The 24,540-nt window shown below is 42.6% G+C and overlaps 1 protein-coding gene across 1 annotated transcript; it reads left to right on the top strand.

Moving 5' to 3' along the window:
• The first annotated feature begins 8,518 nt into the window (after positions 1–8,518).
• Positions 8,519–23,884, top strand: LOC117500917 (sodium-dependent lysophosphatidylcholine symporter 1-B-like). Its single transcript, XM_034159704.1, is given in 14 exon segments — positions 8,519–8,602; positions 9,970–10,089; positions 13,093–13,217; positions 16,008–16,131; positions 16,220–16,298; positions 16,380–16,534; positions 17,773–17,924; positions 17,975–18,044; positions 18,126–18,209; positions 19,645–19,728; positions 19,835–19,947; positions 20,039–20,182; positions 22,247–22,423; positions 23,582–23,884. Coding segments are annotated over 14 exon segments (1,548 nt in total). The 3' UTR covers positions 23,619–23,884.
• The last annotated feature ends 656 nt before the right edge of the window (positions 23,885–24,540 follow it).

The raw sequence follows: 24,540 nt of genomic DNA, 5'->3' as shown, positions 1-24,540 counted from the left end.
CTGCACTTCACACAAACGTCTGTGAGTTTGGTTTATCACAACTGTTTCATCCCTTCAGTTACATCATTGACTTACTATTGTCCCAGCTTGTTCTCATGGAATGTGTGTGAGTATCGTACCAGAGGTGGGGGAGTAACTTGAGAACACCCCCCCCCCCCCAAAAAAAGATCAGCCCTGAAGCCCTGCAGGAATTTTCTGAATGTCTGATTGTCCCTCTGTGCTAAACAAGGGAGTCCTCACTTTACCCACGACCTCCACGACACAGGAACCCCCAACCCTGGCCTCTGACCCCCCCACCCAGAAAGAACAAAAGAATTACAATCTTTAAAAGGTGTCGGGTCATCCCAGAGTGAAAGTAAAACAGTGCACATAAGGAAACATAAATTACTAACGGAAGCTTCACAGACACTCAACCCAAACTGTCCAAATGTGTGAAGGTTTCGGGGGGACAAAGATTCTGGTAGACTACAAAAAAAAATCTCAGAGGTTATTTTTCTCATTTTCATTTGGAAAAAAACAAAGAAATATTGTATTAGAATGTAAACATCACACATAAATCTGTTAAAAGTTTTTAAAGGTCAGGAAATTCAAATGTAGCTCCTAAAATAGATTAAATCAATTTTAAGTTTGATTTTGTTTAACAACTTCATATCACAATATAACACAATGTACACGTTAATGTTATATTCTTTATGCTCAGTAATATAAGCAGGCATTAGAAGAAGATGGCTGAGACCCGGGGGTCCGAGGCCAGAGACCCGGGGGTCCGAGGCCAGAGACCCGAGGGTCCGAGGCCAGAGACCCGGGGGTCCGAGGCTCAGCAGCTTCTGGTTTTTCGTAAAATTAAACCCCTTTTTATTTTTGGCAGCCAAGTAGACACTTGATAAAACTCTAGAATACTTCATCCAGTTCAATTAAAAAAAAATAAATCAGAATTTGGGAAAAGTCCTGAAAATTCTCATGCGTGAAGTAATAGAAACGTGTTTTTGACAATCAATATCCAAAGCTGTAAATGTGACCTCATCGGTCATGGAGCTGTACAGTTTTGGTTGTTTTATTTTTAAATGTATTTATTTATGCTTATCACTCACTCATTTTCACCCACTCACTCCAATTAAGGGTCACGGTGTGTGTGTGTGTATGGGGGGGGCAGTCATAAGTTGTGAGGTCATTTATGTTTTGTTTTTTCAGTTTTTATTTATTTTATTTTATTTCTTTATTTCTTTTTTTGGGGGGGGGGGGTGCACTGAAACATTGTTAGGTCAAGGTCAAGTTCTGGTTTATTTATAAAGCACATTTACAAACAGTCAACACTGCCCCAAAGTGCTGTACAATAAAAGGAATTAAAATTATATTTAGTTAAATACAAGAACAAAATAAATCAACAAGACAATAAAAGATGTGGCAGTGTTCAGCTCATCTTGTGTTAAAAGCCAGTGCAAAAAGATGTGTCTTTAAAAGAGTCTTAAAAGAGTCAATTGAAGGAGCCAGTCGGACATTCAATGGCAGAGAGTTCCAGAGCTTGGGCCCCGCAACAGCAAAGGCTCTGTCTCCCCTGGTCTTCAGCTTAGACCTGGGACAGACCAGTAAACTCTGGTCCGTGGAGCGCAGAGCTCTTCCTGGAGTGTGCAATGACAGCATATCAGATAAATAGAATGGGGCTTGACCGTGAATTGATTTAAAAACAAGCAACAAAATCTTAAAATCAATTCTAAAAGCAACAGGTAACCAGTGCAGTGAAGATAAAACAGGAGAAATGTGTTGGTGCCGTTTGGCTCCAGTGAGCAGACGCGCAGCTGCATTTTGCACCATCTGGAGGAGATGCAGAGACGACTGATTAAGACCAACATACAGAGAATTGCAGTAGTCGAAACAAGACGTGATCAAGGCGTGCACAACCTGTTCCAGCTGTTTTGGGGGCAGGTAACGCTTGATTTTACTTAAAAGTCTAAGCTGCAAGAAGCTTGTTTTGACCACTGTGTTGATCTGCTTCTCGAATTTAAAAGAGCTGTCTATAAAAACACCAAGGGTCTTGGCAGATGAACGACAGTAGGAGGCGAGTGGACCAAGGGCAGAAAGGTCAAGGTCACCAAGGACCACAATCTCTGTTTTGCTTCATTTGGATTCAAAAGTTTAAAGACATCCAGTTTTTGACTTCTTGAAAGCAAGTCTGTAGGATGGCAGATGAGTTTGTTTTAAGGTTCAGAGGTAGATAAATCTGCACATCAGCAAAGCAGTGAAACTGAATGTTATATTTCTTAAAAATTGATCCCAAAGGAAGCAAATAGAGCGAAAATAGAATTGGCCCTAAGATTGAACCTTGAGGTACTCCACAAGTCAAAGGGGCTTTCTGTGACACAAAGGGACCAAGGTTTGTAGAAAAGCACCGACCAGTCAAATAGGACTTGAAACATTTGAGCACTGTGCCATTTAATCCAACGCACGATCCAAGGTGAGATAATAAGATTTGGTGGTCAACAGTGTTAAAGGCTGCAGTTAAATCTAAAAGCACAAACACAGCTGAGCTGCCAGTGTTCATGATTAAAAAAAGACCATTAAAAACTTTGAAAAGAGCAGTTTCAGTGCTGTGCAAAGGTTTAAAACCAGACTGGAATTTTTCAGTTATCTCAAATGCAGTAACGTGCGACTGTAATCGAGTATAACCCACCTTTTCAAGTATTTTAGATAAAAATGGCATCTTAGAAAGGGGTCTATAATTAGAAAAAATACCAGGGTCCAAATTCTGTTTTTTTAAGAGGGGCTGTATTATGGCCTGTTTAAAGGAACAAGGAACGACACCTGAAGTCAGAGAGGCATTAATCAACTGTAAAATACAAGGGCCAACTGCATCAAGGACTTCTTTCAAAAGCTTAGCAGGAAGGAAATCCAGTGCACAGTCTGAAGGCCTTAAACTTTGAACAGTTTTAGATAGGTCACACAGAGAAATAGGCTCAAATTGACTAAAAACAGCTGTGCACTCAGGAATGATGCAGGGGTCAGTGATGACAGTTGGCAAAGAAGATCGAATGAGTGAGATTTTGTCACTGAAAAATTGACAAAATTTGTCACACAAAGAAACAGAGAGAACAGCACCAGTTGAATCAATAGGGTTAACAATTTTGTTCAAAACATTAAAAAGAACCTGGGGTTTGTGAAGATTTGTAGACACAATATTTTCCATATACTCTGATTTTGCGGTCTTAACAGCATCTTGATAATTCGTAAGTGAATGTCTTAAAATCCCCAGTGATACTTGAAGTTGATCTTTCTCCCATTTCCGTTCTGCATTGTTGCTAAAATTAGTTTTATACTGAAGACACTATAAACATTCAAAATCATCTTTTGGTACAATTTGAGGCTCACGATGGAAGTGCGTGTGTGTGTGTGTGTGTGTGTGTGTGTGTGTGTGAGATAGATCAGGGACGTGGAGTTTAATCATCAATTAATCAACAATGAATCATCCTGTGCTTCACTGCAGCAGATGAGGACAGCCAGACTGTCACCTTCAGTTTGTCGAGTGTAAATGCAGCAGAGGTCGAGGTCGGACTCTCGTCCCAGGGTTCTGAATGCAGCAATACTTCATCAGCTTTAAGCAAATATTTAAGATCAGCTCATGAGTAACCGGGCCTTTGCTTTGGATCTTCAGTAAATTTGCAGCAGGTAGAACGGTGGCGTCGCTGCACTGCTGCTACCTTACAGGAAGAATGTCTGGGATTCAAACCCACCTGCATCTGGAGCTCCATCAGCAAGAGCATCCCGTGTAAAAGTGTCAAGTCAAAATGTGGATCTGTACCAGATCTGTAGCGGCAACTGAGCAAAACAGAAGTAGCCAAAATGCTACATAAAGTCATTAGGTCATTTAGCATTAGCTTAACAGCTCTCTGACATACACGTGTGGTTTGTCGCCGGTTTGTCTGCTCTCAACAGACCTTTGCTAAAAAGCTAATGTTTCGGGCTGATTATAAACGTTGATGATGTATTCATGAACACAAATATCTCACAAAGGCAACACAGCAGGAGAGCAAATTAACTTATATACAGATAACGGAGGCCGTTCACCTGCACATAAATGTGCAACATATCTGCAGCGCTATCTGGCGTGCACCAACAATATTCTCAACCTGAACGGCCAGCTGAACTGCTCACTGTAGCTATTCATTGATGACAACCTTCGACAGCTGCACTGATCAGTTGATTACACTGTTGTTTGATACTTTCAATGACAGCTGTACAGTATTCGTGAACGCACACACATGATGTTACAGGCTGGATTGACAGTGGGCGATTTTCACGCACCTACAGGCTAACTTCCGCTAACTGACTTTTCTGTGCATTGAGACTTCCGCTGCAACGGCAAGTCGAAGCTCCGCAGAAAGTTGACTCTTTTTACAGAAATTTTCAAGAGTGAAGTTTCAAGATGTGTACGGATTAACAGATTATTATTATTAATTAACACATTATTATTAAGTATTAATACTTTTATTACTAATAATAATTATTAATAATATAATAATTATAGTATAATATGTATTATTATTATTATTAATTAACAGATTATTATTAACAGATTAACAGGTTAACAATATGCTAAAGTTAAATATTATGCAAATGTCACTATTTTGTGTTATATTTCATGCCATTTGATGTTATACAGTACATAAGCAATACATAATGTTTAAAACAAAAAAAACATTGATATTGGATGGATACAGTGTTTGCGCTGCTGTTCAAAGCCTTACATACAGTAGGTTTAATTGGAGAGCAGCAGAGAGCAGCAGAGAGCAGCAGAGAGCAGCAGAGAGCAGCAGAGAGCAGCAGAGAGCAGCAGAGAGCAGCAGAGAGCAGCGTCAAACACTTTAACACCGTCAGACAGTGTTATTTTCTCTGTAACTCAGCCACATGGGGTGTGCAGCCACTTCATTCTGAGTGCCGTGTTACAGACTAAACAGTCCCCTCTAAAAATCATTCCCCCTGACTCCACTGCACATCCATCATTTTTGGAGCTCAGCAGCTCGTCTGAGACAGAGTCTCTTCACCCAAACCAATCAAATGGATTAATGTGATTACGACAAAGTAAAACCTCTTAAATCATTCTAAAGTAATTTTGAAGCAGAAATGAGGCTGTTTTAAGCAGAAACGAGGTGATACTCGGTGATACCTTAAACTGACAGACGCGCAGTGAACGCATCAGCTAGCAGCTCATGTAGCTGCCGTGCTCTGATTGCTTCCTGACTTTTATGATGAAATAATGCTGAATTTATGTGGAAATGATTGTTGTAGAAAAGCTTCAGATATCTGTCACTGAGACAGATGATGACTGGAGGCAGTTTGAAGCAGAAACCAGGTGATCATCCGTGAACCACAGCTGATGACGCATGTGCAGTGAAGGCATGGCGGAGCGATTTTTAGGGGGGGGACCGTTCAACACCGGACCCAAGCCCAGATAAATGAGGAGGGCTGTGTCACAACTGGAAGGGCATCTGGTGTAAAACAAGCCAAAATACAGATGTTGAGTACAAATCAAATTTTCATGCTGGATAGGTGGAGGCCCAGGTTAACAAAGACCACCAACAGTGCCGTTGCCCAACAATCATCCAATTGGGGTACTGCTGGGTGAAGAACATGAAGAGGAGGAAAACCTGTCCAGAGACAGTTGGAGAAGAGGAAAACTAGAAGGGAGAAAGTGAGAGTCGGACTTTGAATGTTGGCAGTCTGACTGGTAAAGGGAGAGAGCTGGCAGACATGATGGAGAGGAGAAAGATAGACATACTGTGAGTGCAAGAGATCAAGTGGAAGGGAAGTAAGACCAGGAGCACAGACGGTGGGTTCAAGTTGCTGTATCATGGTGAGGACAGGAAGAGAAATGGTGTTGGGTCATTTTAAAGGAAGAGTATGTTAAAAGTGTGTTGGAGGTTAAGCGAGTGTCTGACAGGGTGATGAGTGTGAAGTTGGAATTGAAGGGGTGATGATGAATATCATCAGTGCATATGCCCCACAGGTAGGTTGTGAGATGAAGGAGAAAGCAGATTTCTGGAGTGTGTTAGATGAGGTGGTAGAGAGTGAACCCAAGCATGAAAGAGTGGTGATAGGAGCGGACTTCAATGGGCATGTTGGTGAAGGGAACAGAGGTGATAAGGAAGTAATGGGTAGATATGGTATCAAGGATAGGAATGGGGAAGGACAGATGGTAGTTGATTTTGCAAAAAGGATAGAAATGGCTGTGGTGAACACCTACTTTAGGAAAAAGGAGGAGCACAGGGTGACATGTAAAAGTGGTGGAAGGTGCACATAGGTGGACTACATTCTGTGTAGGAGATGCAAGCTAAAAGAAATCAGAGACTGTAAGGTGGTGACAGGAAAGAGTGTCGTTAGACAGCATAGGATGGTGGATTGTAGGATGACTTTAGAGGTAAAGAAGAAGAGAGTGAGAGCTCAACAAAGGATCAGATGGTGGAAGCTGAAGGAGGAAGACGTGTGAAATTCAGTGAGCAGGTGAGAGAGGCATTGGTTGGAGGAGAAGCAATTTTGGACAACTGGAAAAGTACTTCTGTCAGGGACTGAGGTGACGTGGCTCAGAAGATGGTTGAACACATATGTAGACTCATAACTCAGAGGTAAGTGAGCAAAAGCTATCTCAAAAATCAGGCTGGGTTCAGTACACAGAAAGACAGTCAGTGAGGCGGCAATACAGGCAGGAGTCGAGCAGAGGCATGGTCAAAAAACAAGCATAGTTCCAAAACACCACATGGGCTGAGGCAGGAGTGAGGTCAAAAACGAAACACGGTCAAACACGGCAAGGCAACACAGAGGGCTGAAATGTAGACAAGAACTCACAACAAACTGGCAGGGAAGTGAATTCAAAAGGCTTAAACAGGGCAGGTGGTGATTAGGAGAACAAAACACAGGTGTGAAAGAACAATCTGGAAGTGGGGTGTGGCAAACAAAAAGGAGAAGACATGCACATACCAAACCCTGAACACCAGACAAGAGAGTGCAGTAAAACAAAAAGCAAAGTGAACAGGACCCGACTAAAAGATGAACTGAAAGCCACAGTGATCTAAATAAAATACCAAAACCAAAGATGAACAAAACTCAAAACTAAGACCTAATAAATAAGAAAAAAAATAAAGACCCAACACCAAGGAATTAAACCAGGAAACAGCTGTAAGAACTGAAAAGGGGATCAACAAGAAAATAAATGCTAAGACAAAACTGTGTTGTCAAAATGAGGAAATTCTGGTTTCTTCATTCATTACAATTTCTACACCATCCATGAAATAGTACACCAGTACATAAAAAACATCACCTTTTGTAATAATTTGGCGGTGGTGTCTGCTTAAACTCGCCTGCAGCGGAATGACAGGGATTCAACACAAACGTGGATCAGGAGACTTTGCCTTTCAGGTTCATATTTTCAAAGAAAAAAGGTAAATTAACCAATTTAATAATTTCTTTGAAACATTTTAGATAGAAGGATGCAGTTGCTTCCTCACACACAGAATGAGCTAACGTGCTAATGTAGCTAACTGTTGTACGAAAGCTGAGGACACGTGACCAGGGTGCTACATTTATAGCAGTGAAGAAAAACTAACTCAAATTTAAAATGAACAGATGATAATATTAATAACAGTAAAAAAAAAATTATATACCTTTTTAACACTGACAAAATACTTTTAAATTACAATTAAAAATCACACTACCACTAGTTAAAAAGAATTCAGATTAAAACCAATAATAAAAGTATATCAAAACAGAAATGAAATAATTCACAACAACAACAACAACAACTGTAGGCAGCTGAGAAAAAAAAGTGTTTTCAGGTGAGATTTAAAAATGCTGACAGAACTGGACTTTTTTCCACTGCAGGTTTTCTCCTCATCAGATCCACCAGATGTGAATAAGAAGACAAAACAAGAAGTAACTTAACAAATGACATCATCAGTTCATATTCCCTGTTTGTGCATTTAAAAAAGGGTTGGTTTTGGAGCTGCTAGTGTGCCACTGTTAAAATGAAACAGAAAATGTCTAATTCATTTGTTCAGTAAATTTATTTCCCTTGCGACTACAGTTTCTTATCAGCAGGGGGCGCTGCACCTCCCTTACCACCCCCACGACCAAAGGAACAATCAAAGGATCAAAGCAATCACAATCAAAGTGCAGAATTTTGGTCCAGATCCAGATCAACGGTCCATCAGCGGTTCATCTTGTGTTATATCTGGACCATCTGTACCTACGTGCCCTTTAGCAAGTCTATTTTTGGCTGCAGGAGCACTTTTTGAGGACTGCGGCTCAAAACTCCTCCGCACTGCTGATCGGTACAACTCGGGGATTTCCCACCGTCCGTGAAGGCAGCGCGATCAAACACGCGGCTGTAGGCAACTGGCACAGTGACGTCGGATGACGTCATCGAGCCGTAGTAGGCTGAATCAGCCGATGAATGAACCCATTCACGCGAACGGGCGCACGCGTGAAGGACGCGCTTCTCCGACAGAGCGCAGAAATCAAGACTTTGGGCGCAATGGCGAGAGGAGCGGGCGCGGAGCAGTCAGCGTCCGGTTCACCGTCAGTCAGGCCGGTAAACACCGAGGTCAGACTGACCGAGGTAAGTAATGAGAGCCCAGACATCCGTTTGGCCCATCAGACGCGCTGCGCGCTCCCGGGACGCGTAAAAAGGCGCGTGTGGAGCAGATTTACGCACAGGCTGGCCGCGTGCCCGCAGCAGCTGCTTTACAGTTAGACACGTGTTCCTGAAAGTCACCGGTCTCCAGAATCGACAGTTTGTTCAAATTAGTGGTGTGTCGGTCCAGTGCGCGCGTGATATCACTTGTACACGTCACGACAAATGATGAGTTGATGGACACGTGAGTTGCGCCTCTGGTTTCACAGGCTGCAGCGACGTCCTGGAACACAGGAACAAGATCAGTCTTTGGACCAAACCTCAGAGACTCAGAGGAGAACATAGTGATTTGGTTTGAAGAACAATCCGTTAATTAATAAAATGCAGGCCAACGTCACATTATGTGGAGCCAATAAGAGAGCAGGTCGAACAGAACACAGACAAACCATTTAATCAACTTCTTCTTATTCTTCATAGAAAAGAATAGTCTTTATTGTCATTGTTCAAGGGGGGTACAACGAAATTGGGGTGCTCCCGCATGTACACGTGTGTGTGTGTGATATTTGGAATGGTTTTACTGAGTACCTGGTTAAAGCAACACTTACAGTGTGACTGTTAATTGTGTTGTAAGTGAATCATATGAAGTTGTGTAACTCTTCCTCATCATATAGAACTGTGGACAAACTGTGCTTCTGACACCATATTTCTGAAATGGGTCAGAATGACAGTTAGGATTCCGGTAGAATTCCCCTGAAATGCACAAAATGTCTTGAAATTTGAATAATACTTTCAATATGACCCAACTTCAGGAATCATGCAACAGTTTTGTGCATGTCTCTGAGACAGGTCAGGTCCAGACCCTCAGATGACCCAGTAATGACCTGTTTTATTTGCATCTCTGCTTCATACATTTGTACTGTTTGAACAAAACTCAGTGGAATTTTGTGCAGAGGTGATTCTTAGCCCCGGGGGAAAGTAGAGCTGATTTTGAGGCAGATCCAGGGTCAGTTTGTGTTAAATGTGCTCATGTTTCGCTGCATGAAGCACGATCCAAACCCATTCAAACAGATTTTTGGACTCTGGGTGTTTAACCTCCATTTCTGGTGTCAAATTATTGCAAACGTGCAAAATAGTTTTCTTCTGTATTACGCTGCCATAGGTTTAAAGATTTTGGTTTTATTAGTTTGACTGGGGTCAGATTATTGTCTTCTGATCGTTTCCAGGAAAAATGTGTAATTGGATCAAAAGGAAACTTGAGTTTTCTCATTTCGGGCTAAAATGTCCTCTCTGGTGTTGTTAATATCCTCTTTAGTGTCAGACATGTGAACGATGTCCTTCTTCTCGTCTTTCAGTCGAAGAAACGTCTGTCTCTGTGCAGCAAGCTGTGCTATGCCATCGGTGGCGCCCCCTACCAGATAACGGGCAGCGCTTTGGGTTTCTTTCTCCAGAGCTACCTGCTGGATGTGGCCCAGGTAACCGACAAAGTTCAACACACGAGCTGCATCATGTTTCTGCTGAAGCTTCACATTAGCATCACAGATTGTCGATGGTTTTCTGTCGTGATCTACAAAAACTGTAAAATCGCTCCACCGCTGTTTGAGATCATATTACCAGAGGTAACCAACAGATGTTTAAATCAACAAGTAATCTACAAACCAAAAGTGTCAAACAGTCTCTGGTTTTTGCTTCTTACTTTGTATCGTTGTGATCTGTGTTGACGTACTTTAGTCAATGGGCCAAGTAGGTTGTTGGTACCATGTACGAGTAAGGGGACTGAAGCAGCACTTACAATCCAGCCTCAGTATACCACAGAATACACAAAAAATTATGGTTGACGTCACACCTGACCAGTCGCTCTCACTGTGTTTTGTATAGTAACACTACCTCTAACCTTAGTGACATGAAAGTTTAGGGTGAATAAGAAGTCTGTGGGTCACAGAGCTTTCTCTTATCGTGCCCCTGTCTTGTGGAATGATCTCCCTGCATCAATAAAACAGTCAGATTCTGTGGAGACTTTCAAGTCCAGACTTAAGACACACTTGTTTTCCCTTTCGTATGACTAGCATACTGGTATAGTTTGTTACTATACTCACCTTTATCTAAATTCTGGGTCTTTTAGTGAAGTTTAGGGCTAGTGGCCGGCGATCACCTTAGTATTTCTTCTGTTTTTCTTGTTGTTTAATGCTGGCAAATTATACTGTGCTTGTTGTCTTTCTGATGCCTGATTCTGTTTTTTCTCTCTGGTTGAGGTGCGGCTCCATCCAGAGATGGGTGTGGTGTCTGTTTCTGAAACCCTCTGTCCTGTGCAGCTGCATGGACTCCCAAAATTTCCTGTATATATTCATTTTGTGAATTGTTCTGTAATTGGTGTCTGTATCATGGCCCAAGCATTGGGTCACCCCTTTGAGTCTGGTCTGCTTGAGGTTTCTTCCCCAGAGGGAGTTTTTTCTTACCACTGTCACCTGTGTTCTTGCTCTGGGGGTTAGTAAAGTTAGACCTTACTTGTGTGAAGCACCTTGAGGCAACTTTGTTGTGATTTAGTGCTATATAAATGAAATAAATTGAATCACAGGCTGGCAGCTGTAGTCACTTAGAGGTCAATGAAGGATAACACGAGTCAGAATTTAAAAATTCTCTAATCATATTGAACACTATATCACATTATTTGTCTGAAAAAAGGTAAAGGTTGCACTATCTTTGACCAATTCTTGTGTAGTGGAACTGACAGTATCAGCTCAGAGTATTGGGGTTTAGGTTGGACAGATCATTCTGCAGGTTGTCCGGCGGGTGCAGGATGGGGCACTCAAGCATGGTGCACTGTCTGTTTCTCAGTTCTGCATATGCAGGTTGCAAATGGAGGTAAACCTCAGCGGTGCATGTTGGCTTTGAATCAGCCCTCACCTGCCTGGAACTGATTCAGTGTGACCCATAGATTTGCACCTGGTTGATGACCTCATATCTGGGGTGACAGTCTGCTGCCAATCAGTTATCCATACTTGGATAAGCTGCACGGGGTTGCCCTCTGTGTGTGGGGGGGAGGGGGGGCACGGGGCAGCCAGACAGCAGGTGTTGGCAGCCCTGCTGTTGAGCTTCTACTGTATGTTGTTCAGAGGGTGTCTTGAATCCCGCAAAGTGTTATTTGTCAGTTCAAGAGTGCATTGTTCTCTGTGAAGAGAAACAGGGGCAATGCCAGAAAGAACTCGACAGGCGTCAGTCTGAGGCAACTGGTAACAATGCTGAGGGTGTCGCTGAGCAAAGTGTCCAGCTTCTTCATACGTGAACTCTGGGGCTGTGGGCAGGACACCTCCCCACGAGGCGCCTGCAAAACGCTGACGGACATTGTTCCCGCAGGATACCTTCACCAGTACAAGATGTTGCTTATGCCAGGTTTCTCTATACAGTCACCTCAAGGTATGTAGGGGAGGGGTTATAAAGGGGAGGGGTTATCAGAGTGACAGGCCCAGAGGACGACTATGAGCTGGTGTCAAAGAAGAAGGCAGTTGAGGTTGTTCAACTTCAATCTCCAGGTCAAGTTTAGTGGGACAAAAACTACCTCAACTGCCTTAGAAATCAACACCAAGGAAGACCAGCAAAAAGAAAAAAACAAGGTGACAAAGGTCGATTTCAATTTGTACAGAGTGGGCCAAAAGTTGAAGATGCTCCCATTTTGGTATAAAGTGATGCAAATTATTGGCTGAGCTAAATGGAATCATTTTGACCTCGTTGAATGTCCAAAGTAAAGGTCAAACTATACCTTTTTGATATCTTTATGATCAGACATATATGTAGTATACTTTTCAATATGAATGGAGCATTTTGTAGTTTTGACCCCGTGTCATCCTTCATTGACCCCTAGCTAGCTACAGCTACAACCCTGGATGGCCACCATACACTTTGCGTAGGCTACAGTACACTGAGGCTGGATTGTGTTGTTTAGGCACCTTAAGTAGGACTGATTCAGTCAAATTAGACTACTTTTGTCTCAGGGTATTTATGATGAGCATTTTTCAAGTTTTTATTTATTTATGTTACCCTAAATTGATGTCAGCTTAGGGCAGTATGAAGGTCATGGGTTCAATTCCCACCTGTGGTCTTTCTGTGTGGCGTTTGCATGTTTGTGTGGGTTCCTCCGGGTGCTCCTCCCACATCCAAAGACACGCAGGTTAGATGGACCGGAAACTTTAAATTGTCCGTAGGTGTGAATGTGTTTGTTTGTTTGTATGTGATCCAGTGACAGACTGGCGTCCTGTCCAGGGTGAACCCGCCTCACACCCTCTGACTGCTGGGATAGACTCCAGCCCCTGTGTCTCTTAATAGGAATAAACAATTGAAGATGAGTGAGTGTGTGAGTGAGTGAGTGAGCGAGCGGTTTCAGCCACAGTTTCATGGTTATGTGTGTTGGTGTTTTGCCTGTTTTGTACTTGACTCCGTATGGAGTTGATCGTGAGGTTTCTACGGTTTGTTTGTCCTTGCAGCTGGATCCCTTCTCTGCCTCCATCATTCTGTTTGTGGGTCGGGCCTGGGACGGAGTCACAGACCCGACAGTGGGTTTCCTGCTCAGCCGAACCAAGTGGACTCCAGTCGGCCGGATGATGCCGTGGTAAGTGTCGTCTCGGAGCGTCCTCATGCTTTCAGGACATGTTTGCACACAGAAAAAAAAAAAAAAGAGCAAAAACAGTTAAAAAATAAAAACTTTCAAATTTCCCGGTTCCATGTTTTTGTTTTTTGTTTTTGGAATGAATTTCTGTTAAAAATTAGAACTCACTTTATCACACACACAGAGAAACAGGGCAACAGCTCTGGTGGACATTCCTGCGGTCAGCGTGCCAACTGCACGCTCACTCAGAACCTCAGACATCTGTGCCATTGAGCTATGTGATAATACTACACAGTGGCCTTTTATTGTGGCCAGCCTAAGGCACATCTGTGCAATAATCATGCTGTCTAATCAGCATCTTGATGTGCCACACCTGTGAGGTGGGATGGATTATCTCTGCAAAGGAGAAGTGCTCACTAACACAGACTCAGATTTGTGAACAATATTTGAGAGAAATAGGTCTTTTGTGGATACAGAAAATATTTTAGATCTTTGATTTCAGCTCATGAAAAATGGGAGCAAAACTAAGTGCTGCCTTTGTACTTTTGTTCTGTTTATATATATATATATATATATATATATATATATATATATATATATATATATATATATATATATATATTGCAGAAAGAGATGAACTATTATCTCACCTTGAACCAGATCAGTAGTTTAAATCAAACTCAACATTCCAAATCTGACGTGTAAATTTACACGTCGGCCCAATCAGGAGCAGTTTGACCCGGTTGACCTTTGAGGCAAACAGTGAGCGCCATCCAAAATGTCACACACACATTAACTCACGGTTTTATTTAGTCCATTTTCATAAACCTGCTGCACCAAACACTTTAAAATCTAAATCAGTTTTATAGTTTGTAGTACTTTGTGCTACTTTGTAACATTAGCCTAGATAACATAATTTTACTGTGTATATGGAATTATTATCTTAATATGAGGTTTCACATTTCTCAGAGTAAAAACTATCAAGTGCTGAATTCTACGACACTGTCAGCCATGTTGGCTAACAAGCTAGCTTAGCCATGTCACTAGCTAACATGCGGCTAGCATTTTATTTTATTTATTTTAAGTACATAGCTTGAAAATGGTTTTGACAATGACAAAACCTCTTAATGGGCTCATGTTTATCTACATCCCAGTTAGTGACTTTTATGAAAGAAAACCAAGTTCATGAAAATAAATAAAAGAAGCAAACCTGATCAAAATGTTGTGTTGCATTCAATGGCAACTCGGAACTTGGAAATTCTTTTCTTCCAGTAGGAAGACGAAAAATAAAACAGGAGCGGAAGATGGATTTCCTGCTTGGTAAAGTGGGAAATGTTTTTCAACGCCAACTTCCATATTTTGCAACATTCTCCAGGTCAACTTTACATCATGATTAATAAAGTTTTTTTAAAAGATTATTTCAAGAAACCATGTTATTTTGGTGTCATTATGCTGATGTTCCAGCACACGGCTGCTAAAGCCATCAAGCCTTTATTTTGTTGTTCTTGGTTTAGCAAAAAATAAACAATTTAAACAAATTTTACACAATTGACAGTGTTCTCTTTCTTCACTTAAGTGAACTACATGTCTATTGATGAGCTGCCTTTTTTATTTATTTATTTTAGAAAAGCAAAATAGGAAACCTGGAGGCAGCCATTTCTTTTCCTCATTTGTTTCCTTTGACCTTACAGGAAGGTCAAACATGTTTCAAGTTCCCACTTACATGGTGTACCCTGAATGCAGCATTGGTCTTTGTGGTGCTGAACTACAAACATGAAAGTTTTAAGTCAACTGTGATGTCATCAAGGAAGTCAAAGAAAGATGGTGTGACGGTCCTCGTTTCTTGCGCTTAGTGCATGTTAACACTGTAAGTCACTGGGTTTGGTGGCGTTGCCAAACTCGTTCCCGCCGCTTTACGAAGCGGCAGTCAGCTGATGGTTACTTTGATCTTAAAGGTGAAGGTGTGAACCTGAAGTTCAGAAGCAGTCAGGAGGACCAGTAATCTGCAAGAACAGCTCAGAGGTTTTACATTTCTCACATCGACTGGTGTTTGGTGGTGGGGGTGGGGTGAGCACGCCACTTGTGCACACGCGGCACAATGTGAGCTGGCAGTGGGGGAGGGGGATGTACCAGCTCTCGCCTGCTGCTATTGGTCCAACCCCCAACACACCACCAACTTGAAACCAGCCGTGCGGGTGCAGGTTTGAGTCACTGGAGGGTATTTGTGGGAGGGGCGGCGTCTGGCTGAGAGGTTACTTTGAGTCAAGTAACCGGTCGTCCATCACAATGGAGTCATTGTGACTCTGATGTTGAAGCTGCTTCAAGGTCAGTCAGAAAATATACAAACCACAGAGGAAAAGACCTGCATTGTTTTCAGAACACTTCCTCCCTCCCATCTAACTAGTTATCCGATTGATTGATTGTTTACAGATCCACTCAGTTCACAGCTGGTTTTTTTTCTGTAGGACATATCTGCACGGGTTTCTCTGGTATGACGACCTAACAGTCCCCGCTAAAGACCCCCCCCCCCCCCCCAACCTTCACTACGCATGCGCAATTTCGGTGTGTCAGCAGCAATTTATCGCCTCGTTTCTGCTTCAAACTGACTTTATAATGATTTAAGAGGCTTTATTTGTCATCTGATGGTTAATAATCACATTATTCCCTTTGATTGGTGGAGTCAAACTCAGAGTTTTGTGTAAAACTACCAAAAAACGTGGATGAAATCCTGATGTGACCCAGTAGACAGGAAATGACCTCTAACTGCTTTGTTTCTCCTAAACGATTGTCCAGGATCCTTCTGTCCACTCCGTTTGCGGTGGTGACTTACTTTCTTGTTTGGTACGTGCCCCTGGTGGAGCAGGGGAAGTGGGCCTGGTACCTGGTCTTTTACTGCCTGTTCCAGTCACTGCAGACGGTCAGTACTTCACACTGGCTCCGGTACCTCCTGGTCTTGGTTCCACAGTGTGCATACTCCAAACTCTGTGGTGTCTGTGTCCCTGCAGTGCTTCCATGTGCCGTATTCAGCCCTCACCATGTTCATCAGCAGCAAGCCGACAGAGCGGGACTCGGCCACGGCGTACCGTACGTCACCTGTCTGTTGTTGATGTTCGTGTCTGTTGTAGATGTTTGTGTGCTGATGGTTCATGGCTGCGTTCTTCTCAGGTATGATGGTGGAAGTCCTGGGCATGGTGCTGGGTACCGCCATCCAGGGACAGATCGTGGGCGGAGCCACCACTCCGTGTCCATCGAACGTCTCTGACAGGACAAACGTCTCTACAGCCGCGGTCAACATGTCCAGCATGTCCCTGAATGAGACGGTGAGACTGGAGTCTTTTCTTTCTGGATTCAACCATTAACCATCATGACTTTATATACTAATAATGCTATTAAAAAAAATCATTAAAATCCCTAATATTTCATTTCCAAACTGCACTTTAATATTAGGGATGCCTTTTGTCCATTTACTTATGGGTCTATTCCACACAGCGCCATTCCTTCCCATTTCATCCCAATCAGCAAATCGGAACACGTTCTGAAGTGTCACAGTAACTTCTTGATCCATCTTTTGTCAATCTTGAACAAACTTAGTGTACGAAGTAGTTACGGCCGTCATCAGCTCCAGACTTGAAATCGGGGTAAAATTTTCAAGATGTTCAAAATTTTCATCCCAATTTGCAAAATCCCAACTACAGCGCTGTAACTTCAGGGTGTTTGTAGACTTAACAGCTTCAGTCATGTCCGAAGATCTTTAAATGGGTCGTCCTCTTGAGTACAGCTTAAAACATGTTTGATTTTGCTCCACCGGGGTAAAAAGTTGAAGCAGTGTTTGTTGCGCAACTCCTTACTTTTGTTTTTGAGCAGGTTGCCAGGTCTGCACTTTATAAGCCACCCTGTTAGAAGGCAAGCCGGAGTAAGTCGTTTAATCCTGTTTTTGCACTTTTGGGACCGTGGGTGATCGTAATAGAACGGCGCCATGTGGAGTAACGGTGTTAGCTTTTTCACACGAGCAGGAGCTAAACAGGCTATTTCTGCTAGCTTTTTGGTGCTAACTGTACATAAATGGTCAGTAGTCTATCGCTGTCTGTGTCGATCGCAGAATATCTCCTCCACAGCTACAAATAGCACAATCCTGCTAAAGAACTTTCAGAAGCTATTTCATACAAACGGCCAAGCTGAAAGGACTGCGTGCACACGGCGTTATGCCAAGTTGTAAAACCAGCTATATAATTAGGATTAATTGATTTGAACTCTGATGCACCAAATAAATCAACAAAGCAAGTTAGTTCATCCTGTATAATATCCCATAGACCTGTCTGCCACCTGCTGGATAGTTGGCATATTACAGCCGTATGATGGATTAGGAGCAGTTGTCTCATAAATCTGTATTTATGAGTGAAGGTGAAATTTTCCATTTGAGTACAGGTACAATCAAAGATTTACACCAAAATGATCTTGAGATTTTCCGTTTTAGAAAATTTAAGAAATATATAGTCAAACATGCTGATTTGATATTTGCTCATTAATTTGATGTTGTTTCTGTCGTCTCTCCTCCCAGAAAAAAGCTTACATGATCGCCTCGGGGGTCATCTGTGCCATCTACGTCCTCTGTGCCGCCATCTTGTTTATTGGCGTGAAAGAGCAAAAAGCTAAAAGCGCGCGCGGTAAAGACAACTTCTACTTTAAATAGGAAGTGCATCAAGCGATCTGCATGTTTACTTCTGAACTAAAATGCTTCCAGTTGAACTCCGTGTAAATTTGATGGTGATGAGTCACGAACCCTACGTCAAGCTTGTCATGAGCTTCCTCTTCACGTCTCTTGGCTTCATGGTAACTTTGGTTTTCATAAATGTCTGAGGAGGCTCTGTGGTGGTTCTCATCTTCTGATTGTCCCTCACGTGTCTCCGACAGCTGTTGGAGGGTAACTTTGTCCTGTTCCTCACCTACGCCCTCGGCCACAGGGAGGACTTCCAGAATCTTCTCCTGGTCATCATGGTGAGTGGAAATAAGGCCAAAGATGTGTTTGGCTTATTGTGTCTCACACAAGTGCAAGGTAGAACTTTGGATCTTCTGGTGTCTCTCTGACTGTCCACAGGACAAACTGAATGTACGGGGGGGACTGTAGATCCAAACTATTGTATTCTTTTAATGGACCTTGTCCGACATGTGGTACTTTCATTATGTTGTCTGCTGAAAATGTCAAATCCTGAATTGACAAAAAGTAAAGGAGATGGAGCAGAAATGAGCTGATGTCTCGTGGATCGTGATCTGGTGGAAAGAAATAAATGCCAAAAATTGATATTGGCCATATGTTTCTAGTTTCTGTTGAATTTGGTGAGTTTTATTCTTGTGGTCTTTTAAGGTCAAAGGTCGTCTGTCCCCCGGCAGGGTGAAGCTAAGACACTGAAAACCACAAATCCTGACGTTGTCCTTGCTGCATATAAAATTTGAATTCCCATTTATAATTTTTTTTTCTTTGAGGTGAAATATCATTTGACAAATGTTTGGAGGGTGGAGTCGAACCAGAACACGCCCCTTTGCTTTGGAAATGCAGGTATAAAGATAATCTGGCTCCATCTAATGGACATTTTTTTTTAATCCCAAGTGTGGAGCTCCTGGAGCCAACGACCCACCTGATTAATCAGATTCAGGGTCAGATTCAAATTACAGCCAAAACGTTATGTGAAAACATCAGTTTTTATTTTATTTATAAAATAGTGTTTAAGTTCCAAACAGTGACAATGATCCAACATGAGAAAATCTAGAAAGGTCTAAAATCTATCCTGCAATCTTAGCTTTGCATCTTATATATTTATTCATTTGTACCCTACAATTTTAGTTTCTGTTTCACGTAGGAGGTCTGTATTATTATTGGAAAAAACTGGTATAAGATGTCTTGTATAAAATGTTTAATCAGTATTCTGCACTAAGTGGCGCTGATGAGCCATTAAAATCTCTTTACTGTTGAAGCAACATCAAAGGTCGAACATCACTGGGTCTGTTCGGGGTTCGAAATTTAAAATCCCCTAATTTCGATTCAGGAAGCCATAAATATGAAAGTGATTAATAGTCTTGGGGTTTGTAATCTCATCAAACAGGATCACACATTTATTCATGTTGATCTATTCCTGAGGTGTGCACGTACATGCACACTTTGTGTGTCCAGATGGTCTCTGTGAACCGTGTTTGGCTGGGTAGGGACCGCCGGAGACGGGAACCTGATGCTGCCTCAGATATCGATATTGTGATGTGTATCGAGTATCAGACTGGGTTTTAATAAACAATATGGAGCCTGAGTTTAAGGCTGGACTCCAACCTCTCATAAGCTCAGTCAAAACTGGTTCAGTAGTTTGTTTGTTTTTTTTATGTTGTCCTATCACCAACCCATGTATTGTGTCTGTATTTAAATAGTTTCTGTCCATTTTTGTAGCTGTCGGGAACACTAACTATTCCATGGTGGCAGTGGTTCCTGACCCGGTTTGGGAAGAAGACAGCGTTTTACGTTGGCATCATGGTTCGTAAGAGATGTTCGTCTTTGGAACTCGAAGCACCACTTTAAAAAAACAAAACAAACAAAAAAAAAGACATAATGGTGTGAAATCGTTCTTGTTTCTTTGTAGTGGGCGGTTCCATTCATGATCCTGGTCGTCTCCCTGGAGAGCAATCTGATCGCTTCCTATCTGATCTCTGTGGCTGCGGGCGTCAGCATGGCGGCGTCTTTCCTTCTGCCCTGGTGAGTCCAAAGGATCCGTACGCAGGTCTGATTAAGAATGTGGACGTTTGTTGAGTGACTCTTTCCTGCACACGTGTTTTTGTCCTGTCAGGTCGATGCTTCCGGATGTGGTGGATGACTTCCAGGTTCAGAACCCAAACATCCACAGCCATGAAGCCATCTTTTACTCCTTCTATGTCTTCTTCCTCAAGTTTGCTTCCGGAGTGTCTTTGGGCGTCTCGACACTCAGTCTGAAGTAAGTTAGCTTTTACTGTCCTTATACAGAATCTCGCTATTTTCCCCCATCAGATCTTTTTTCTGTTGCAGAAGGAAGAAGTACAAACACAAACTAAACCACATGGGAGCAAAAACAGAACCAACGATAGAACCCGGTCTACTCTAAGAGGTTTAAAATGTTTTTAATGTGAAGTGGGAATTTTCAGCTACAAGCATGAAAATTCCACGTAGATAAGGTGTTGGTGTTTGCGCGTGACCTTTGTCCTGCCACAGTTCTCACTACCGCATACGCATACTCAGGTGTTCCCACAGGGGGCGCACTGCTTGTTTTTAACCATAGAGCTGAGCTGCTCACCGAAAATGCGTTGACTGGCTTAAAAAAAAAAAAAAAGGCTGACAATGCAGTGCATTCTGGGTCAGGTTCTTTTCCTACATACAGCCGAGAGAATGATGGTGACTGACCAGTGAAGGATTTCCCAGCGCTGGATAAGATGCGCACTTTTATTGGTTGACATAGTTGAATTTCAGCCAGTCACCTGCCCTGGTGTCGTCTGTACCCGGACACTGGAGATGACGGCACGGTAAATGATCGTAGGGCAGAAAAGTCCATCGACCGCTCAAAGAGAATCCTACACAGGTCCGTCGCAGCGGGACACCAGAGTCACGCCCGAGTACTTCAGTCTCACTAGTAGTTTTTGAGCCGCACACAGAAGATGTCCGGACACAAACATGCTGACTGCAGACCTGGAGTGAAAATGAAGGATTAAAATGCTGATCCACAGTGTTTCAGGGCTCAAGGCCTTGGATACAGCCTCGAGACTCGACCTTGGCCTCGTACCGTCCGGCCTCAAATATTTACCCAAGGTCGGTTTGAGTCCACTCATTTCCTTCCCATTAAAAAAAACGTGCCCACTGCAGTAACTTTAAACACACGATGGTCTGAATGCATCATTTTCTGGTCACCACAGTACTACACGCACACAGAGACACGTGTTACGCTATGACATGTCTACCAGTACTAACGTGTCAGCATCTTCCTCCTCCCGTGTAACGTATTAATGTCTGTGATCCAAACATACTGCGTCTTGAAAGTACACTAAAGACCATATAAGGCAGCGTCCGCCTCACTCCACATTACGAGTCCTTGACAACTACGATAGACTTTCTGTAATACTCAGCCTCCGTCTTGGCGTTAGGGTTGGACTTGGGACTCGGACTTGGTCTTAGTGGAAGTGGACTCGATTATAACACTGCTTATCCACCAGGGGGCACATGATAGCAGGCAGCATCGCTACATGACAGCAGAATATTTTTGCTAGCGATCTTGAAGCATTGGCAGCGTCATAGCGGAGCGTTAGTGGAGATTAACAGATTATCACCTTGTTTCTCCTTAAAATGGACTTTAGAATGATTTAAGAGGTTTGATGGTTAATAATCACATTATTTCCTTTGATCACTTTGGGTGTAGAGAGTCAGACTCAGAGAGTCAGACTCAGACATGCTGCTGTTGCGCTGTGATCGCCCCCCCATCCTTTATGTGGAAATGATTGTTGTATGAAAGCTTCAGAGATCTGTCGCTGAGATAGATGATGAGATAGACGAGTGCAGTGTGAAGCAGAAAGAGGTGATAATCGGTGAACCGCGGCTGATGGTCTGAAATGACACACGCACAGTGAAGGTGGGGGGGAGTGCTGAGCTCCTGACACCAGCATGTTACATCAACAATATCATTTCAGACAAACTTTATCAGAACTCTTTTGTTGTCCGGCTGAGTATTTCTTCTTCTTTGCACTCGGTGGTGTCGTTCCTGAGGTTATACTGTCTCTGCAGTTGATTCTGATATTGCAATTTGTGTCCATGTTTCATTAACACATGCAAAGATTGTTTGAACGGAATGTGGGGTAACGCGTGTTAACGTGTGGCATAACGTTTTACCTCCTGGTAAAACCGGTGCTGCTTGTCTTTTCACACACGAAGACATGGAGCTGGACCGAGGTGGCGTCTGCACGTCGGTCCAAGCAGAGGACGTTCAGTGGCTTCAGTCCTCTTGCGTGACGTTGGCTCCTTGTCCTTTTCTCTGCAGGTTTGCCGGCTACGTGACTGGAGCGTGTTTGCAGCCGGAGACAGTTGCCTTAACCCTGAAGGTCCTGGTCGCTCCGGTGCCCATAGTTCTGATTGTGGTGGGACTGTTGATATTTAAGACCTACCCCATCGACGAGGAACGCCGACAATTCAACCGCAAATTCCTGCAGGAGATGCTGTGAGTGATGTTTAAGAACAGCATCCAAAAAATGAACCTCCACCATTATTCCCGTCACAGAGCGTCTGTGTCCCCCTGTGTCTTCATTTAGGAGACATTAATGAATTTGGTCTAATCTGGAATAGAAAGACTATATTTGGAGGGAAGGGTTCACCTCTGCCAAGAACAAGTTCTTGGCAGGATAACAATTAATCCTGATTGCTGAACTTTGATCCTGATTGTGGAACTTTGATCCTGATTATTCATGTTTGATCCTTGAACTGCACCAAAAAAGCAGCTTTCAATGCCACTTGTCTCTGTCTCATTTTGATCCTGTACTTTGGAACAAAGGAATCTGGATCAAAGTGTGGACTGTGATCGCTGAGTGGAATTGTTGAATTAACCAGCAATTTTAATTACAGGCTCTCAGAAAACTGGATCAAAAATATCAGGGTTTGAAACAAAGGAATCGTGACCAAATACAAAGAATCGAAGGTAGAATCTGCCCTTTGATCAGGATCAAAGGAGTCTGGATTAAAAGTCAAAGATGTGTTTAGGATTAAAAGAATCGGGATCAGAGTGTACATTGATACTTTGGATTCTTATTAAAAATTTAATCAACAATACTGATCCAGCCTGTAAGAAAACAAGATGAAAGTTAAAAAGGAGGGTCAGAAACAAAGGAATCAAAATCTGGCACAATCTGCCCTTTGATCAGGATCAAAGGAGTCTGGGTTAAAGATCAAAGACAGATTTTAGGTCAGAAAAATCAAATCGAATTCTAAGAATCAAAGGCTGGATTTGCCCCTTGAACAGGATAAGAGGGGTCAGGATTAAAGACCAAAGATGTGCAGGATCAAAGGAATCAGGATTGAAAGGGTGGATCATGAATTAATCAGCAAAACTGATTACAGGCTCTCGGAAAACTGGGTCAAAAATTTAAAAAAAAAAGTTGGATCAGAATCACAGCAATAGTGATCAAAAATCAAGGATCAAAGATTTGCCCACTGATCAGGATCAATGATTAAGTACAACTTGTATCAGCTGAAGATTTAACTGTGCAGGTGTACCTAATAAAGTGGCCATGTGTGAATGTTCCATGCAAATAATGAAATTTAAACTAAGTCCACGAATGTTTCCCCATCAGCAGCAGTTTCCATGTTCTCATGTGTCCCACAGGGATTCTGAATCTGAACCTCGTGAGACTGACCTATAGCTCAGCGGACAAATGGTCAGCGCTGACTTACGGCCCGGAAGGAGGGATGTGATCAGGAGCCGGACCAGCCAGCTGCACTACGGAATCCATGTGACCTGAGTCGAACAGGCTGCACTCAGGTTTACAAGGCCCCCTAGTGGGCAGTCTGTGTCAACTCGTAATTTCACTGACGAGTATTTTTCATGTTGTCGTCTGTGTGCAGCTGTTAAACTGTTTATACAGAAAAACAGTGAAAACTCAGAATTGAAGTAGAAGTTAAAAAATAATGCTAATGTACTTTCCACAATTAAAATAATTTTGAAAAAAAATGAAAAAATACTTAAGACAGCACTTCTGGTTTTCAGAGATGAAAGTTTTCCTGGAATGTGGCGCATTTCGTTATTTCGAGGCTGTTATTAAAGGATATGCTAACCAGATTTAGCATTAGCATATGTAGAAAAGCCTTATCGCTTTGTGATTAGCGTTAGCACATGTGGTCTCGTGCTCTCTGTGGTTAGCATGACCACATACGCTAACTAGCTACTAACTGCTGAGGTGTGACTGCGTATGCTAAAGCTAAATAGGCAGATATTTCACATTGAAGTTCAACATTAGTGAACTTTGGGTGTCAATGACATTTTAAACCTGCCATGCGTTGAAGTGACGCATGGCAGCGGAAGTGACGCATGGCAGCGGCGTCCAAACTGAAGGTTGACTTCATTAGCTCGCGAAGTCGCATCATCCAGATTCATAAACTCAAGCTCCACTGATGCGTCAATGATCCCACCAACACATCGGTGGTGCGTTCAGGCGCCTGGATCTTAAAGTTTGTGGGCAAAACGTTGAAGATGTTGGGAAACGGTGACGGTTTACACACTAAACAGTTAACGGCATAGATAACCGACAGTAAATCGTTAACTATTACTTGCAGCCCTATGTTGGC

The sequence above is a fragment of the Thalassophryne amazonica genome, chromosome 19 (assembly GCF_902500255.1).
Source record: "Thalassophryne amazonica chromosome 19, fThaAma1.1, whole genome shotgun sequence".
In the NCBI taxonomy this organism is placed as follows: domain Eukaryota; kingdom Metazoa; phylum Chordata; class Actinopteri; order Batrachoidiformes; family Batrachoididae; genus Thalassophryne; species Thalassophryne amazonica.
The sequence above is the reverse complement of the archived record's forward strand: the minus strand, read 5'-3'. Positions and strand labels throughout refer to the sequence as shown.